Below are 19,324 nucleotides of genomic sequence, written 5' to 3' on the forward strand. Positions count from 1 at the left end.
TAGTGTACCATAAATAATTATACATATATATATAATAAACAGGGATTTGGAGGAAAAGTTGTTGCATCATTACCAGTTATGGTGAATTATTTACTGAATATTTTTCAACAAGATGCTGTTTTTCTAAACCATGTAGTCTAGGATCATAGCAGAAATGAGTTTGTCCTTTTTTCCTCAAATTTTCAGGATTTCTGCACCTTCATGGAACCAATCATAAGATTAGCCGTATTGACCTTCACAGCAACTGTGTAAACAATATTGATCACTTACTTCAGTGCATGAAGGGGCTCCGCTGTTTGACGAATCTGACACTGGAAAAAAATGAAAAGGCCAATCCAGTTTGTCACACAGCAGGTAGGGATCTCATCTTAGGTATGTACTTTGTGCTTCTTAGGTCAGTGATTTCCCCGAAGCTGTCAGCAAGGTTCAGAAGCTTGTAAAATCATTCATAAATTGGCCAGCTTGCAGAAGTCTAAATTCTGTCAAAATGGATTTGTTTTCCATAGAGAAAGCTCCCTGTCTGCTGCCCTGGGCATATGCTCAAAGATGTAACTTCTTGTTTGCTTTGATAAGGTTCAACTTTTCACATTTTAGGCCAAGGCAAGAGATGGACAAAGAGTGATAGGAACAGAAAGTATTGCAGAAATGGGAGGAAGGCAGTATTACCCTGTTTCCCCAAAAGTAAGACAGGGTCTTATTAATTTTAGCTCCAAAACTTACTACTTTTTTACATGGATAGCTGCTTGGACACTATTTAAATTGACATTTTTAATGAACTGTAAGTAGGGCTTATATTTTGAGAATCCTCAAAAATCCTGAAAAGTCATGCTAGGGATTATTTTCATGGAAACAGGGTAATACTATAAGGTTGGAGGGTGGAGAATTTGAAGAATATACATAAAGATATTGTGCTATACAGAAAGTGAGGAGGCATGGGAGTAGGTGGTTGTCTTCTACTGACAGAGACTACAAGAGGAAGATGAGTAGTAAGCACTATCATCCTTTCCTCCTTTCCCCACAGCTTCAGTAAGCAGTGACAGACTATAAGTTGCTCTGCAGTAATTAGCATTTTCATCAAAATGGTAGGCAGTGTGGAGACAAGTTGGAGTGTGTGTGGGTACATCACTTTCAGTTCTGTTGAGGGTAGGTTTTTTTTGTGCTGTTTAAATACTACACTCTGTATTCAAACAAACTAAACTGTAGTATCCTATTTTGGTGTAGGTTTTGTTTGTTTTCTTCCTTTGTGTATAAGAAAGGAGAAAATCTCTTACAGCAAGTTAGAAGTGGAGGATTGATACTTTTGGGACAGCGCAAAGATCATTTTGGAAGTATTTTAATGTCAGTCCATGACTCTTCATGCTTCCTGAAATATTTAAAACTCTGAAAATTTCATTGCCAACTACAAAGTGTAGAACAGTAGGAATTACAATTACACAAAATAACAACCCATATCGTGAGCATGTAAATGATACAGATGTAATACGTGTACAGTTCTTGAAAAGAAACCTGAGATAATTGAGGGAAGGCGAATAAGGCCTTAAGTAATGTTTTCAAAAGCACCCATGAACAAGGTTTACAAATGCATTTAGACACGATGGAAGCAGGAGCAGGACTATTAAAGCTACCTGGATAACTGAGAAAATTCCATTGGTCTTTATTCTGGAAGTCTTTATGTACCTCTTCAAATCTACCTCATTGGTGTCACTTTCAAATGTAACTGCAATGTTTAGGAGCCCAAATTCTATGAATTTCAATAAATTTGACTTCAATGCCTTACAGTTTCATAACGCCTTATTTCACTCGCTGAAAAAAGGATGAAATTATCTCACCACTTTCAGAGCTTGTCTTTCCATTATGTTTGTCTGTCCTTGCACTTGGTACAACTGTTCTGGTTGTGTGTGCGACTGCAGTATGCTGAAAATAGGGAAAATCCCTGTGTAGACCGGGACCAGGCAGGCAGCTTCCCAGTTTGTGTAATGTTGCCTGCTGAAAGTCTTATGGTTGGGGAAAGATGAGACACTTGTAGATACCTCACTACTTTTATTTTCTTCTAATAAAATGCAATGAATAATTTAAGATGACAGGGTACCCAAAAACCACTAGATATCGCTTTTGGAGATTGATTTCAATTTAAATGTGGTCTTTTCCTCAAGGTTATAGAGAAACTGTTCTCCAGACATTGCCCCAGCTAACAGTTCTAGATGGAAGAAATATTGCTGGCGAACCAATGGACCCAGCAGAAGAAAAGCGTTCAGATTTGCAGTGTTTAGAAGACATTCTGGGCTTTTCATATGGGTGCCCATCACCCAGAGATCAGGTGCCATAGTTTTTGTGTGCTGATTTTAAGATTAGTAAATTTTATTTTTATATTGCATGCAAGTCATTATTGTTACATGGTTGTCTTTCCTTTTGATAGAACTCTGTTACCTTACCAGTGGTGACACCACATATCGACCAAGCGTTGGCTCATTTTCGTCAACGTACAAGAATACCAGTACAAAGTGCCATCAGCTCCTCTACAGAGCTTGCCTCATCTTCAGAACCAGAGAAGGCTGAACTTCATAAAATATACAATGAGATAAGAATTAAAAACATAGAAGATCAAATTTCACAGATACTGCAAAAGGTAACTTTTTTTTTCCTGTGATTGCACAGAAGTTTTGTTTATCAAGACATATACGCCTTTTACAATGCAAGAGTTTGCTGGGACAGACTGGAGCTTTTCTGCTGGTATGAATGTGCTGACTTAGTGCTAATGTAATTTTGAGAAACTGGCAATAAAATAAAAAGTCTTTAAAACTGAGTATCATACTTTGAATCATGAAAACTTTCATCCTAAATATGAAACATAGTTCTCCTAGTCCCATAGACTATCCAATCATATTACATTAGATACAAAATTTTCTAGGTTTGACCCTGAAGCTATCAAAATATGTAACTGAACCTGAGTAAAATATGAAATGCAGTAAAATATCTGTATTATAGACTTGGTGAAATTTAATTTTGCTAAGTAATAGGTCAAATTGGTCCGTTAGGTTTGTTAGGTATGTTTTAGTAACAGTTGATTGTGTACCTTGCATGTTTGCTGGGCTTTTTTCTTTTTAAGTGCTGCACTTGTTTTACATTTTGCACCAAACTTCTGCACCAAAGGATTCTAAACGGACTTCCAAGTACTTCAGAAAGATACAGTTACATGTTCTGAAGCATGCTGTTCTGTTGGGTTTTTTTTTGTCTTTAAAACAATGTTTTAGCAAGGAGGGATGGGGTAGTTTGGAAGCAATTCTTCTGTATCAGTATTATTTTGTAAATGTTAACTTTTTAAAAACAACACCTGAAAAGGTGTTAGAGATTAGCCTATTTGAAATTGAGAAATAAACAGATAAAACTTGTATCTGTTCTTAGGTATCTGATACCTCAAGAAGTGAAGCTCCTCCAAATGTTCTCAAAGCTAAGAGAGACACAGATCCAACTTCTGAGAGTGAAACAGAGAGTGGGAAAGAGAACAACAGGAAGGTTGTGAAAAGAAGCAAGATCCCTACTTACCGTAAAACTACTTTATCTACTATGGGTCATGTGAATCATCCTAAAAACAAAATAACTGACAGGTATCCTGATGTTTGCCGTATAAATCCAAAATTAATTTAAGCTGGGTATTGTCAGAGTGAACATAATTTGATTTGAAACATTTTGCTGAAAGTGACAAGTCGGGTAAATTAGCTCTGTTAATAATGCTCTAAATATCAGTAGGTACTGAGACTTTATAACAAATCTGTTGATTAGAAAACAACTGTGTTAAGCTTTAGATGCGTTCCACTTGCCCCAAATAAAAAGAGGTATTTGTCAGCTGGCCCTGCTCATTAATGTTTAATATACAAGCTGCTTCTTTCTTAATCTAACTGTTCATATATAACCTTCTGCATCCTTGTTTTTCTGTCCTTTAGGTGCTATGTATTATTGAAAAATTTTTGAAGTTTGCTTTTCACTCAGGTCATTTCACTATATGAGCATTTTCTGTCATTAGGTGACAAGGAAATTGAACTGAAGATTCCAAAATTAAGACTTTCAAAATTCTAATACTATTTCAACTTAGTTATAAATTGTGGAGACAGAAGAATTCTCCACAGACAGGAGAACTGAGTCAAATTAAAAAAAAAAAAAAAAAGATTCATGGTGTCAGAATGATGTTCAGGAGCATAACTGCCCATATCTTGTGATGAAACCAAAGATGTCATAGTAATTTGTTTGATTTACGTAGTAAATATCAGAAGTGATTAATAGAAGAAGATATAAATTGGAATATGTCAGTTTAGTCAGCCGCTGTAGGTCTACAGGTACTCTGCTTCTCTAACATTGTTTCATATCTATGTGATCATAAGATGTTTTTCAGATAGCATCTGGCAGTACTACACACTTTACAGCTGAAGATTTTAATTTAGCTGTTTGTTTTATGATCTGCTTGCAAATTATTTTCTGGGTGTTTTTGAACTCTGCACAATTCAGCTTTTACACAGAACCGTAAAATTTCATCCTGTAAAAGTGTCTGAATCCTCTGTTACTGTTTAAACTCTGAATATTCCTAAATATACTTTGATGTCCTGTTATTATAGAGAAGAGAAGAGTTCCTCAAAGTGTCTACGCTCCAGTCAGAGAAATGCTCATCTTAACTCATCACCTGATACAGGAGACTTGGAAGTAGTGGGAAGAAAAGCTGAAATATTAACTGAAAGACAGAGCAATATAGAAAAAGTAGAAGAAATTAATTCAAATGCCACAGAGGAATCAACATACCGAGTATGTTTTGCATAATTTCAAGTTAAATATGAGTATGTCTTCAGCTGAAGCCAAGCGTATGTCTCCTGGTGGAACTTTAGAATTGGAGGTGACAAAAATAATTGTGTAGATTAGCATTAAAAAAAAAAAAAAAGTAGAGTTCTTGTAGTGTCAGCTGGAAGAGAATTGATTTTATTTCATTTTTAGGGGGTTTTTGGCCTGGTGGCTTGCACTTTCCTCTGCCATCCATGTATTCCAGAAAGGGAAAAAAAATCTTGTCCTGCAATTATTAACATTGTTTGTCTTTTTTGGCTACACTTGAATGTTTCCTAATAAGCTGATTCTTAACACCTTCTTCCTAAGGTGCTGATTCAAGAACTGGATCAAGAGAAAGAAAGGAGGTGGAAAGCAGAGCAAGCAGAAAAGAAATTAATAGAGCATGTCCGAGAACTACAGAAACATGCAAAAGAAGAAAAGAACATTCAGAGTATGGCTGTATACACTACAGGCAGGTAGGGAAACAGAGTGCTGTAGTTGGAGTTTTGGGTTTTAATTCAGGACAATTCAAATTAAAGCCTTGAGAAATGAGAACAGCTTTAAACAATATACTTGCAAAATAATGCATCAAGTAGTAGGCCTAGAATTTCTCTCTGTATTACCTACGGAAATTTCTTTCTACAGCTTTCTTCCTGTTCTTCTCTTGGAACACTATCAGTATGTCACTTACCTACATTTCCAGCCATTACTTGCCAAGCAATCTGTATCATAATTGTACATTTTCTTTCAGCTCAAATTCTAGTAGCTGTTTCATGTCATAATTTCAGCTTCCAATTTCCAATCTCCCTTTCCACCTATACAAACAGCTCTTTTTTTTTTTTCCTGTGTGGTGCAATTGAGTGAAGATGTTTCTGGCAGGCCAGAGCTGGCCAATAGGCAATACATTGTGTGGGTCAGGTCTAGCATATCTTTGGATAGACTGCTATTGTCATCCTTGTGTAGTTCTGAGCAGTGTCCTTTTTTTTTTTTTTTCAGTTCTCCCTTCTAACAAAGCATTGTTTGTTGTCAGCTATGATTGGAGATGTCAGCTTTATTTGATGAATATGATGCAGTTAAGAAAAATCCAAAGACACATTTTCTTTCTTGTAAGGAAGAAACAAGTCAAATGCTTCCTGAGTTACCATCCATGTCTGTGATTATTTCCCTCCCCCCCCTTTTTTTTTCTTTTTTGTTTTAGGTTCACTTTCTACCTTTATTTGTTTTACCTTGGATAAGAGGCTTATGATGTTCCTTTTCTTTTGAAATAGTTCTTGTATCAAAAATTATTAGAATATTTAAGGGTATGGCATATTTTTCTTAAGAAAACTACCAAATTACAAATTGATGCTATATGTTTGACTTCTATATAAAGTAAAATGAAACCAGAATGTCATTTCCTTAAAGAGCATCTCTGAGGTTGTCTCCAGCTTAATTTCTCTTAAAATTAAACTACATATAGTCATGCTACACATGACTTTAGTAATAGTTTATATATCTTTTTAAACAGGTTTACATGATGGCGCTGTATATAGTAAAACTCAGCAAAGAGCAAGATAAGGTGCTGCAACACTTACTAACGTCTTCTTCTCAATGTATTTGGTATCAAACTAAATACTATTTGTATACAATTTTCTTGCATTCATTCTCAGGTTAAAAGAATTTATATTGAAAGAGAGATATGTTAAAGCACAACTGCAAGCAGATGTCCAACAACTGAAAGATGAAACTGAAAGACTTACTAATGAGTTAAATCAGGCAAGAAATAAAGAAGCAGAACATCAGAAGGCCATGCAAACTTTAGAAGAAACACTATCCAAGATGGAGACACACAGACTGCAGCAACAAACAATAGAGGTAAATATTTTTCATGAGTAAAGAATAACAGCAACAGGATGGCTACTCAAGATATTTTAAAAACACTAGATTTTTCAAGCCTTAAGTCTGCGTTTTCCACAATAAAAGCTGATTGTTTTTTCTATGTAGTAGTAGTTAATAACAAGTATACATTTTAATTATCAATTAATGCATTTTATAAATATAAATATCTCATGTGATGTGGTCTTAAGACAAAGGAAAAAAGTCCTATGTACTTAAAACTGAGAGTTTATATTTTCTGAAGATACGCAGTAACAAAGACATTTTTTTTAAATGTTGCTGAAATCAATAAAGATCATATTAGTGGGATGGAAATCTGGTGGTTCTGTTTGTTTTGTCAGTCTAAGGAGTTAGATGCTTCTAATTGCAACCACAAGAAAACAGTAATTGCTGAGAATCGTTTTGAGGTTTGTTTGCTTTGGGATTAGTTCATTTAGTTTCTACAGCTGGGGAAGATCATGATGCTTTTGTTGTCAAAGTCACTTTGTTCAGTATACAAATACGTTAAGATCAAGATGCTGGACCCACATATTGCCGCTGTTTCTGACTGAACAATTCACTGGTGACTTCTCAGTGGCAAAAAATCAAGTTGAGTGGACAGTTGTGATGGCAGCCTGCAAACAGATTTGGGACTTTTTGTTTTTTTGGGGGGGTTGTTTGTTTTCTTGTGAGCATTGGCAAGTAAACTGGGTTGCTTCTTCATTCTAGCTATGCCATTAGACAACTGACACTTAGTCTGTTAATCACTCACAGACTTGGTACTCTGGAAAGCAAAGAGATTACCACTGTGTAAGTAGCAAATGTGGAGACCGTTTGCTTTCCTTAGCAAGATAGTAGTTACTGCTCAGTGCTTGAGCACAGAAGGATTGAGGTAAATGCTACAAGTAGTGATTAGAAATAAGAATATCTCCATTAATATCACCTCTACTGTTTCTTTTGCATGCTCTAATTTGCAGCCTTAATTCTGAATTAACATTTCATAAGTAATTAAAACCTTTTTTATAACTTTATTCATATATTTTTCCTACTTGTTGAGACAGAAAAGACAGCTTTGTATGTAAAAGGCTTAAGATTATAAAATTATAAATTATAAAAGCTTGCATCAAATGGAAAAAGTGGAGTGTGCCACCTGGTGTTTATACTGATACTCCATTTTTTGCAGCTCTGTTCAGGAATTTTAATCTGTGAAACTGAGAAAGATACAGAATTCTGTTAACTGGATTGTTTAAAAAAAAAAAGTGGTGTTGAATACAGCTAAAAATGTTTTGCTTGGAACTAATGCAAGCATTACAATATGAGAATTTGTAATCGAGGAAATCATTCTGACAATACACTTGTTCCACTTCTGCAAGACACCTTCAGGTTCTTTTTTAAATTAAGTAAATGTTCTTGGTTCTTCAAGAAAGCTGTTTTTTGTGTGTTGTAGCAAGTTAAGCTAATTTTAAACATCTCGTCTTAAATTTCTGCAAGTGCAACAAAATGTATTGAATGGGCTAGGTAACATAATTCCATAAAATTTTATGAAAAATACTGACAGTTGTGGAGCGTGCTGTAAACATAATGGACCAGGTGGTCATGTTTGAAACTTCTATTAAAGCACCTGTTCCTTTGTAGTCTAATATAAGACATGAAAAATAGATAACAGTTTCAAGAAAATCTTGTTCCTCTCTTTATGAATTCTACACAGATGAAACAGGTGCAAGAAGCAGAGCTTAAAGCATCAGCAAATGAAAGGGAAGTACAGTTACTTCGAATATCCTTGCGACAACAGAAGGAGAAGATAAAACAACTACATGAGCTTCTCATATTAAGAGAGCAAGAGCAAAGGTATGGGGTCTTCTATTTTTCTTTTCACAAAATACAGATACTAGTGTTGCAAATGTGTTTTATTTAAACGCATTCAGGAAAATGTGGAGGTTTGTTGGTTTTTTTTTTTAATGGGAGAGATGGTCTTTATGAAAATGTAGATGTTTTCCCACCCATTTTCTTGCTCATCTAAGAATATCTTCATATCTTGTAGATTAATGATTCATAAGTAGGCAACTGTGTTCTTCTGGCCTGTCATTTGATAGGTTGTTGTCTTCTTATATGGCTGAACTTTTTATTTCAACGCTAAATAGATAAAAATAAAATTGCATTTGAATTATTCCGCAGATTTGCATATACTACAATAACACAAAGTGTTCGTAACAAAAAAAAAAAGTCTGCTTCTACAGTATGTTGCAGTATTAGGGTAGGTGGGTGGGTGGCTTGCCCGGCTGTTCTCCTGTTTGCCTCCCAAAATTTCCTGTTTTTGGAAAATACCTGAACGCAAGTTCTATGCTGTTTAAGCTAATATAATAAAATATGTGTACAAACTAAAGCAACAATTGGTATGTGGTATACTAGTATCTGAGGGAGGTTATTAATAAAATAAGGTGGTTACACTTGCAAATTGTACAAGCATGAGTGTATTCAAACACAAAAATAACTGCAGGTTTAGATGGGAAGAATCTGATAGCTGTGTTTTGAGAACTTCCATTTATTATCACATAAATCCTCAAAAGATGTAATGAGGACAGTGGGTATGTTTTGTGTTTGTGGTTTCATTCAGATGAGCAGAATAGTCTTCAAGTGCAGGGTAGTTTTGCTTCACCATTCTCCCATAAGGATGCTTCCAGCCAGAAAGGAGGCTTATCCTGGAATACAACAGGACCCTAGTGCTGCTGCTTTTCAGGTTTTGGGTCTGAGAGAGAAGCAACAGTTGTTGTGTGAGGGTGAAGAGAATGACTGTGAAAGAGTGGAACTGGCTGTACAGTGCTTCTCCTGATTCCAGTGTCTCTTTCAGATCTTTGCTATTAGCACAGCAAACAAATGGTAACTAGCAGCAAAAGAGCCATTTGAATAATTTGTACAGAAGCTTGAATCAAAAAGTGAGATCATTCCTTTGAGTGTTCTAATGGTAGTCAAGGCACTTTCCCTCATCTCAGGACCATTGTCATAGAAGACTGAAATCTGTCTGTGAGACTAAGGAATTTATCCCATTTATTATGTAATTTGTTATCCTTTTTAAGAAATACTAAGGAAATTAATTGAAACAGCATTGTGAGATACTGCAGTTCTTGTCTCAACTATACGTTTGGTTACTTCAGGAAAGAACTTGAAACTCGAGTTGCTTTAAATGGACCTGAATTTCAAGATGCTGTGTCAAAACAAGTGGCTAAAGAGGAACAGAGGCATGAACAGCGTGTTAAAGAATTTGAGGAGAAAATTAATATGTTAAACAAGAAGTATATGGATTTAGAAGATGAATTTCGTTTAGCTTTAACTATTGAAGGAAAAAGGTTTAAAGAGGTAAGACTAAGAGAACATTTCATCTCTTTAAAGTGTTTGGGTTTGTAGTTTTGGATTGGTTTGTTTTTTTTTTTTTTGATCCTTAAAATCTTTGTTCTACGGATTCATCTGAAAATACTGGTAGTAAGATTTGAAATACTAGTTGCTAGAAAATAAACACCCAGTGGCAAGTCAGCACTCAAACAAACAAAAAAAAAAAAGGCATTTTTGTTTGTTAAGTAAAACTTAATCAAAAGAAGTTAGAAAACTTCTATCTGGTGGTATTAATTTATTTTAAAAGATGTTGATATATTCAGTTATAAAAACTTTTGTGGTGTTTTAATAAGGTTATGGTTATGTATATACCAGTGTATTAAACAGAATCACAGAATCACAGAATCGACTGGGTTGGAAGAGACCTCAGAGATCATCGAGTCCAACCCTTAGTCCAACTCTAGTCCGTTTACTAGATCATGGCACTAAGTGCCATGTCCAATCTCAGTTTAAAAACCTCTAGGGACGGCGAGTCCACTACCTCCCTGGGCAGGCCATTCCAATGCCTGACCACTCTCTCTGTAAAGAATTTCTTTCTAATATCCAGCCTAAATTTCCCCTGGTAGAGTTTAAGCCCATGCCCCCTTGTCCTATTGCTAACTGCCTGGGAGAAGAGACCAATCCCCACCTGGCTATAACTTCCCTTCAGGTAGTTATAGAGAGTGATGAGGTCACCTCTAAGCCTTCTCTTCTCTAGACTAAACAACCCCAGCTCCCTCAGCCTCTCCTCATAGGTCTTATGTTCAAGTCCCTTCACCAGTCGTGTTGCTCTTCTCTGGACCCGCTCCAGCACTTCAATGTCTTTCCTGAACTGAGGGGCCCAGAACTGAACACAATACTCCAGGTGTGGCCTCACCAATGCAGAGTACAGGGGAAGGATCACTTCCCTTGTCCTGCTGACCACGCTGTTTTTGATACAGGACAGGATACCGTTGGCCTTCTTGGCCACCTGGGCACACTGTTGGCTCATGTTGAGCTTCCTGTCAATTAGCACCCCCAGGTCCCTTTCTGTTTGACTGCTCTCCAGCCACTCTGCGCCCAGCCTGTAGCGCTGCAGGGGGTTGTTGTGACCAAAGTGCAGCACCCGGCATTTGGCCTTATTGAACTTCATCCCATTGGAATCAGCCCATTTTTCCAGTCTATCCAGATCCCTCTGCAGAGCCCTCCTGCCTTCCAGCAGGTCGACACTCCCTCCCAGCTTGGTGTCATCAGCAACTTTATTATTAAACTTTTCAAAACTGAATTTTGGATGTGCATTTTGAAATTCAAATACAAAACTTGCTTACTAAAATTCCTTAGATAACATATAAAATAATGTGAACACTAGCTATAGAATTAAGTGAGATAAAATTTTAAATGCTTCACCTTCATTAACTTCGTTTTCTTCACTTTAAATCAGTTGGATACATGGGAGAAGATGGCAAAGAAAAGACTGTTCTTTCACCCTTCAAATCTTTCTCTTGCAAGGAAAAAATCTTTCCAGATTTCATGTTAATCTTAATTAACAATGAGATTTAAACAAGGCACTGTTTTTATTTCCCAACCTGTGATTTTTTGCACTGCTTCCCTTCCAGTCATGAACTAATTTTTTCCAGGTTTCTGTTTCTTACAAACTTGTAGCTGAGTAGAAACAGTTTGAGTTGAAGCATCACCAACAAACTGGTAGAAAGCCATTTTCAGATATTCATTAATTTCACATACTGTTGGTGAAATTCCATTTCTTTTGAATTTCAAATGTCATTTGTCTGTATGTATACATACTTTTTGCAAATGTTAGCGTTTTTAAAATTGTTTCATAAAACTTTAGGTAAAAGAGGGATTTGAAAGTGCTGCTGCTGATCTAATTGAATACAAACAAGCCCTCTTTGAGTTGGAACAAAAGGAAAAAGAGATGGCAAGTCTGATCCAGGACCTGACAAGTATAGTGAAAGAACAGAAAGAAAAGATTGCAGAATTAACAAAATCAAATGAAGAAGCTACAGCAAACCTAAAGGTATGTGTTCAAAATCATTTCAACTCCATAGATGATTTTTTTGTAATATTTTATCTATAAAAGTAAAAATTCCATACAAGGTAGATTGACTAAAAGATGTGTGTTTCCTGTTGCACTAAAACCTGATATTCAACATCAGCCTTTATTCTTGCATCTTGCACTTCCTTTCTCACAAACACTTTGCTTCTCATATAGCAAAATCTAGACTTGTTCATGTCTTCAGAAGTGCACTCCTTGCCTTGTGAGCACTGGCAGTTTGTATATAAGAAGTGGTTGCTCTAAACTGAGATTTAAAAGCCTGCAATAATACCCCCAAACTTCTGAAGGCAAAGCAATATGATTCTGCAGTGGTCACTGTACATTAAGTAAAAATGAAATTGCACAAATAATCAAGTGCACTTATTAGCAGCATAATATCTCTGAGAGTTGCATGTAATTAGTAGTATTAGCCATTATCTACTGTCTAATTTTAATGTTAAATACTGCGGGCACAGTTGCTTTATCTTGAACTACTGATCACTGTATGGTAACATATTATGGTACTATGTTGTCCATAAATAATTATTTAAAATCTTAGGAAAAGAACTTTTAAACTGTTGTGTGATCCAGGCCGTGTATGTATCCAGTACAGCACTGCACAGCTGTTTCTAATCTTCTCCCTACACGTTGCTGTTGGGGTTTCCAAACACTCTGTTGTTACACAGAACAGGACTCTGCCAGTCAGTGATGCTGCTAAAAACAATATTTTAAAATAGCTATATTAAACAGCTGTAATCTGTAAAACAAAAAGTAGCCTGCATAACTGAAGATAAAACTTCATCATGGGAAGTGGAAGTTCATCCCAGCTTCTGTCTGTTTGCTTTTGATTTGGTTTTTAATATCTTGACTCTTAGTTTCTCTTGGTTTTTGACTTATGCGTTTATGATTCTAAACAAGTTTTTATAATGGGATTGATAATTTAAGGTGGCTATTTAGAAATCAGCTTTACAGCTTCCTGGGGATCAAAGTAGGTCTCTTTGAAGGAAATCTTTGTGTTTCAGCACTGGGAAGAGATGCAGATAGAACCTTGTATGCAAACAGAATATTCCTCAGTGAACTTAGTTTGCTGTATATCAGTATAACTTTCCTAGCTGCTTAGTGTTGATTGGAAATTTTGAATACTTGTTTTAAAGGTTCTTACTGTCTTTTTCCAATGTTCATTCATACAGTGTCGAACTGGGGAACTTGAAACTGTGACTGAGAAGGACAAACAGAAGGCTCTGCAAGTTGAACTTCTGAAAAAGGAAAATGGAAAACTTATTTCTCAGCTGACAGCCCAGGAATCTGTGATTGACGGGTTAAAAATGGAAAGAAAAATATGGGGACAGGAGTTGGCACAACAGGGTAAAATTATTTTTATTCTTTTGCAGACAAAATGGTGGTGTTCAATGCCATACCTTTCAGATAAAAACTCCAGTGCGGGTGTAATCATGACAAGGTCTCTGGATGCCTTGTTGATCTTATCCAGCTGTAAAGATGGTGTGCTAAAATAGATCTTCTGTTCTGCTATAGGAACTATAACAGCAGTTGTGGGTTAGTTCTGAATGCATTTTATCTATTTCCCTAAAATGATATACAAAGAACATTTACACATGAAACGACAATAGGAAAACAAGGATTTGTAAGTAGTGTTATGTAATGCTACTAGTTTACTAGATTAATGTGAAAATTTCAGTAGGGATCTTTAAACAAAAAAAAAAGTTAAATATGTTTAATATTGGGTGAACAAAAGCTTGGGCTTCTTTTATGTTTTCCATGATTCATGTGACTCAGCACCACCTTGTGGGCTATTTGAGATTGTCTGAGTCTGTAAAAATTACTGTTGACTTTTGTTGAAATTTTCAAAGGATAAAATACAGACTGTCAGTTCTGCGTTTCTTCTTAAGAGTTACTGACCTACAGATTAAAGCACTAAAGTGTTTTTAGTGGGCAAAATGGTCATATTCAGTCTTTAAGGTGGTTCTTCCCCTGCATACCCCCCTTCCCCAACATTGTACATCCTGAAGTCATCTGTAAACTGAGTGCTGCAGTGTGAATATCCTGTTTTATCTAGGAGCTCATCTTGCTCAAGATCGGGGAAAACTGGAGGCAAAAATTGAAGTTTTAACAAATGAAATTGAGACGTTAAAAAAGCAAAAGGAACAAGACAGTGATACTATAAAAATTAAGAACAAAATAGTGGATGATCAGACAGAAACAATTAGGAGATTAAAAGAAGTAAGTGCCATGTCTGACGATTTGTGTCCTTAGCTAAAATGAAGACTGGCAGTGAAAGTTGCTGTAAAGGCTGTAATGGAAGTCGTCTCTGCAATCCTAGTTTTACCAACTGGGGAAGCGCAGTTGGGCCGTCAGGGCAACTGATTTAATTGAGAGGAGAAGAGGACTTTGTATTAACTTGATGTACAGAAATACTACTTTGAATCTTTCGTTGAACCATATTTATGTAAGGACTTTCTTGTCTTTGCCTTGCTTCAAGTTATTCTTGATAATTCCTCTTGAGAGGAAAAAACAGGATAGCATAATTCTTACTGTGCATTTAAAAGGGGGAAAATATTAATTTTGCTTCAGGTTTACTTTAATTTTTTTTTTTCTTCTTGTAAATCAATATTTTTAACAGCAGAACTTGTACGTTTTGTTCTATTAATTCCATTAATCTCATTTAGTGACTTAAGACTTTAGCTTATTAATCAGAGCAAAGTTTTATAGTATGTTATGTAAGTCAAGGTTAGATAGTTTACTCATTAAACTATAGAGCCACAAATCAGAATGCGAGTTCAGTGATTTGTAGATGTAGAATAAGTTATGTTAGAGTTCTAAACTTTTCTTTCCATTTCAGATCTTTGTTTTGATACTTTTTTTTAAACTGACTTCTTTCAGATGAAGATTATTTGACTATCACTTTACTAAGTGTTTTTCATAAAATGATAGGTTTGGAAGAGTAAACTTCTATGTCAGTCTCTGTTTTATTCCAGCATAGATGAAATGATACTCTTTAAGGGTAACAATAAAGTTAAAATGAAGGGACTTCATGTGTTCTAAAATATTTCTCTTCTAAAGGCCTTACAAGAAAAAGATAAACAAATCAGAAAACAGCACGAAGAAAATGTGGAAGCTCAGAAATTTTTTCAAGTACAATTGGACGAAAAAGCTGCAGAAATTGAGGAGCTAATGGAAAAACTGAAAAGGCAAAATGAAAGAAAAGAGGAATTAAAGCAACTGGTGGAAGAAAAAGAAGTAGAACTTGATGACATTAAGAATGCACACAGGTGATACATACAAGTGGCAATAATTCTTTGGGATTGTAATAGCATGCAGCACTGCCATGAAGTTCTTTTTTGTTCAGAGAATACTTGCTTGCAATTACAACCCACAGAAACATGGAGAAATGGAAACTTTTTCCACCCTCCAAAGGAGTAGTATCTGCATTCATTGTAAATATGTGTTTGATTTTCAGTGCACTGAAAAAGAAGTGGCAAGGTAAAGGAGAGCTATTAAGCCAGCTGGAGGTGCAAGTTAAACAAATGAAGGAGAGCTTTGATATCAAAGAGAAGAAGCTGATTGAAGAGAGAAATAGAAGTCTTCAAACTCAGAGGTGAAAACCTTCATAGCTTATTTTGTGACTGCTCAGTTATTATAGAGTTGCACTGTGAAAAGGTATAAAAAATATTTGATGTGGTGAAAGAACACACAATACCTTTTTAAGTACCTGGTGAGCCCAGCTGCTCCAAGCTCTGCGTGCATGCAAGTAGTTCTTGCCATACAGGTGACTTATTTTGTGGAACTGGTGTTCAGTTACAGCATTTGTACTTCAAACTTCTTAGCTATGATGCCATTTTCTTTGAAAATAATTGGAGACTACACTACAGTAGATTGCTGGATTGCTGCTTGTCATGAGCATAGTTTGATAGCATTATTTTTTTTTTTACTTTATTGTGGCCCCCTTCTCTTATTTTTCTTCCTTCCAACTATTCTTAAGATGAGCTAGTCAATAAGTCTGCATATTTATCTAGCAGTGATAACCAGACTTACTGAAGGAATGAGCTAGTATGACTAAGGTTTTTTGCCTTACATTTTTAAATTAAACAGTTTAAAATTACCAGTGAAAGTGTAATTAGGGAAGGTCATTTGATTATTAAATGAAAGAAAATAAATGGATGGTCAAGTTTGATTTAAACATCAAAAAAACCCAAACAAAAACAACAAAAGACAAAAAATAAATCCCCACACATTTCAAATAGTCAATAGTTACTAGGTTTTGTAATGGTTGAAAGATCAGTAGTGAAACTGAAATTTTGTTCCAAATAACTATGTTCTGTATCAAAATTTTGATGTAAATTCATTGTATAGTGGAATAATTTGCCTTGCTTTCTGTTGCTAGATATTTTAGAATTATCCCCTAAAAGCAGAATTTGCTTGGAGCCAAGGAAATGCTTCACTGCTGTGAAGCAGACACTTTTCTATTTCTGTGAGATGCAGGCGGCCAGGCTGTTCACAGGATTGCATAGTTCAGTCACTGACTTCTCAGGAAGCAAAAACGTGTTGAGCAGATGTTTGAAAACAGGGACTCCTTATCCCTCTTGATAGTAGCAATCCCAAATCTTTGTATTCTTTGCTAGTGATTAAATGTTTTTGCTAAGGGGAGGGTCAGAAGCCTTAAATGTGGTGCATAAAACTAGAACATGTACTTCTGAAGCTAGGTATTGAAATAATTGTCTTAATGCCTGTGTTATTAAAACCTCATTGAAGGCAGAATTGGGCAAAGCAAAATACTTTGATTGTTTCCAGGAGTGTGGTGATTTTTTGTTTCGGTTTTTGGGGGTTTTTTTTGTATTTTGTTTTCTTCAATTATTTTTTAGGATTGCTGTGGAAAAACTCCATCAAATGGATGATGCTTTTAGAAAACAACTTGAGTCCATGTTGGCAGCTCATCAGGCAGAATTATTGCAGCTGTCAGAGGAAAAGGAAAAACAAATTGAAGCAGCAAATGAAAAAGTAACTTTAATACTAAATTTATATGTTGACTGTATTTGCATTTTTATTCTACAGACACTAGAACAGTGGTGCTTAAAGTTACCTGGTTTTCTGGCTGATCTCTGGATGGAAGCAGCCTTGGTTTAGTACTCAATCTTGGCACCGCAAGAAAAATCTCTAGAACTGTACCCTCATGAGGTTCTGTATTCAAGCAAAGCAATAAACATTCCTTATCTATACTGGAAAAAATAGTTATGATTATGCTGTATAACCCATTTAACTCACCTAGGCCAGTGTTAACAGTTACTGATCCCGTCACGTACTGCATTCTTATTAGCGTGACAACTGGTGCTTTTTCTACATAGCAAGTATTTTGGTTTTGAGAAATTACTCACCATCTCCTAGCAAGTTAATACTTTTTTTAAAGCAAAACTCTGCTACTGCATCCAGTGGCAAAAGCAGTGCATTGCTCATTTAAACATAAGCATATAACCCTTGCATTGATCATCAGTGTTAAAAATTGACTAATTATGGTTTTTTTAGGTGTATTAAAGAAACACAAGAATTCTTTATGATCTCTGTCCTCTTTCAGGTTTATTGTGTCGAAGAAGAAATGCGGCAGCTTTTACAGGAAATGGCAAACAATAAAAAAGCCATGGAAAGTAAAATAAGACGACTTACACATGCACTGAATGATATTCAACAAGACCTTTGAAGATTATTAATGTATACACTGAAAACATGTATTGGACAAACTTAAGCAAATATATACACTACAATGCACTTTTTTCTTGTTTGCTAGAGAAGAAATTATTTGTATTTTGATGGTTCAAGAAACATGTAAATATTTGTACAATATTTTAATAATAAATAATTATTTCTAATCATTGTTTATTTTTAACTGTTTTGTCAGTATGGGTCAAAACACAGATATAGATGAAAAGCATCATACAAAATTATGAATTAGCATGTTTAATAAGGGAAAAGAAGGTAGAAAGGCCCAAAGACAAGTGCTTCAGGTTTTTCTTCATTGAGGTAAAGATTCTTGTAATGAGAGATGCAAGAACTTACCTGAAAAAGTGTTTACTCAGCCACTGTTGATGAAGAATGTGCAGCTCCTGCAACCTAAGTCATTTTTGGCAGCACAGTGTGGTTCTCTACCAGCAACAGGCTTCCTACTGGGCTTTTGAAAAATAGGAGATAATAAACTAACAGATTCTTATGGAAGCTACTCATAAGCCTTCTGTTAACGTGGTTGTTCTACTTCTTTCACAATGAAGACTTTACTGTCTCTACTGTCCATGTGCATTTATTTCATTTGTTTGTTATTACATCCTGAACTGTCCATGTACTACCCTTTGATTAATGCTGCAGTAGTAAGTGAAACAGTAAATAGTAAAATGAGTTCTGTGTTGCTACACCAGGTGGAGCTCTTTCTTCCCATCTGGCAGTAGCTGAAGCAGAGTCCTGATGCCCCAATGACAATAGAAGCCACTAAGTTTTTCCATCAGCTTGTTCAGAACCCAGGCATAAGAACAATGATATGTTATAACTCTGTATATTCATTTACATGCCCGGCAGCCCAGTAAAAGCACTGGTGCCAGCAAAAGGCCCCTGGCCTTTGGCTAATTGTGTGAGGCTGGTTGGGCTTGTTATCAAGCTGTGTGACCTAGAGCTTGATACCTCTTGTGATGAAGTGTAGCGTAAGTGTGGGTTGTAAAAGGCCTCGAGAACACGGGTGCAAGTTGAAAGCATAAAAAACTACTCAGTGATGGTGAGGGGCTGGCACAGCTTTGAGAGCTGGGAACGGACTGCTTTGGCTTTAAGAAAGGAAGCAGCAGCAAAGCAAAACAGAAAAACAGCCCCACAACTGAATAAGGCACCTGCAGCGGACTGAGAAAACAACACCCCCTCCCTGCTTCACGCAGTAATGTTGTCCAAGGGTGAAGGTGGAGGGTCAGGAATTGCCTAGAGATTGCAGCCTTATAAAAGGGTCAGATCCCAAATCTGTGGGAGGGGACTGAAGTAAGAGCCCCACTTGAGCTGTCTGCACGCAGAGATCCTGCACCAGGCCCTGGAGACCTCTGAGGGCTGGAGCCACCAGCACACTGAGGAGGCGTCCACTCTGGTGCTGTGTGCTCCAGCGCAGGTGGGATACAGCTGTCACGGACTGACTGCTTCGTGTCCATGCTAACAGCTGATAATGTGTGAAAATTAATACATTCTGGTAAAGTCTAATAATGAACTTTCAGCACAATTGGGTTAATGAATGTA

General features: G+C 36.2%; 1 protein-coding gene across 4 annotated transcripts in view; it reads left to right on the forward strand.

Annotated features, from left to right (window-relative positions):
* Positions 1-17,934, forward strand: part of LRRCC1 (leucine rich repeat and coiled-coil centrosomal protein 1) — a 19,813-nt gene extending 1,879 nt beyond the window's left edge. For 3 of the 4 annotated variants that reach the window (XM_065053896.1, XM_065053897.1, XM_065053899.1), the window contains 16 exons: positions 187-354; positions 2,154-2,317; positions 2,417-2,626; positions 3,403-3,605; positions 4,608-4,791; positions 5,134-5,282; positions 6,456-6,660; positions 8,369-8,508; positions 9,813-10,014; positions 11,855-12,040; positions 13,249-13,423; positions 14,133-14,296; positions 15,137-15,345; positions 15,534-15,671; positions 16,936-17,071; positions 17,643-17,934. In XM_065053896.1, coding sequence (XP_064909968.1) covers positions 187-354; positions 2,154-2,317; positions 2,417-2,626; positions 3,403-3,605; positions 4,608-4,791; positions 5,134-5,282; positions 6,456-6,660; positions 8,369-8,508; positions 9,813-10,014; positions 11,855-12,040; positions 13,249-13,423; positions 14,133-14,296; positions 15,137-15,345; positions 15,534-15,671; positions 16,936-17,071; positions 17,643-17,765 — 2,756 coding nt within the window. In that variant the 3' untranslated portion in view covers positions 17,766-17,934. The remainder of the gene's footprint in view (positions 1-186; positions 355-2,153; positions 2,318-2,416; positions 2,627-3,402; positions 3,606-4,607; positions 4,792-5,133; positions 5,283-6,455; positions 6,661-8,368; positions 8,509-9,812; positions 10,015-11,854; positions 12,041-13,248; positions 13,424-14,132; positions 14,297-15,136; positions 15,346-15,533; positions 15,672-16,935; positions 17,072-17,642) is intronic. The other variant, XM_065053898.1, reaches the window with a different exon arrangement.
* The last annotated feature ends 1,390 nt before the right edge of the window (positions 17,935-19,324 follow it).

Source organism: Columba livia, chromosome 2, assembly GCF_036013475.1.
Source record: "Columba livia isolate bColLiv1 breed racing homer chromosome 2, bColLiv1.pat.W.v2, whole genome shotgun sequence".
Classification (NCBI taxonomy): domain Eukaryota; kingdom Metazoa; phylum Chordata; class Aves; order Columbiformes; family Columbidae; genus Columba; species Columba livia.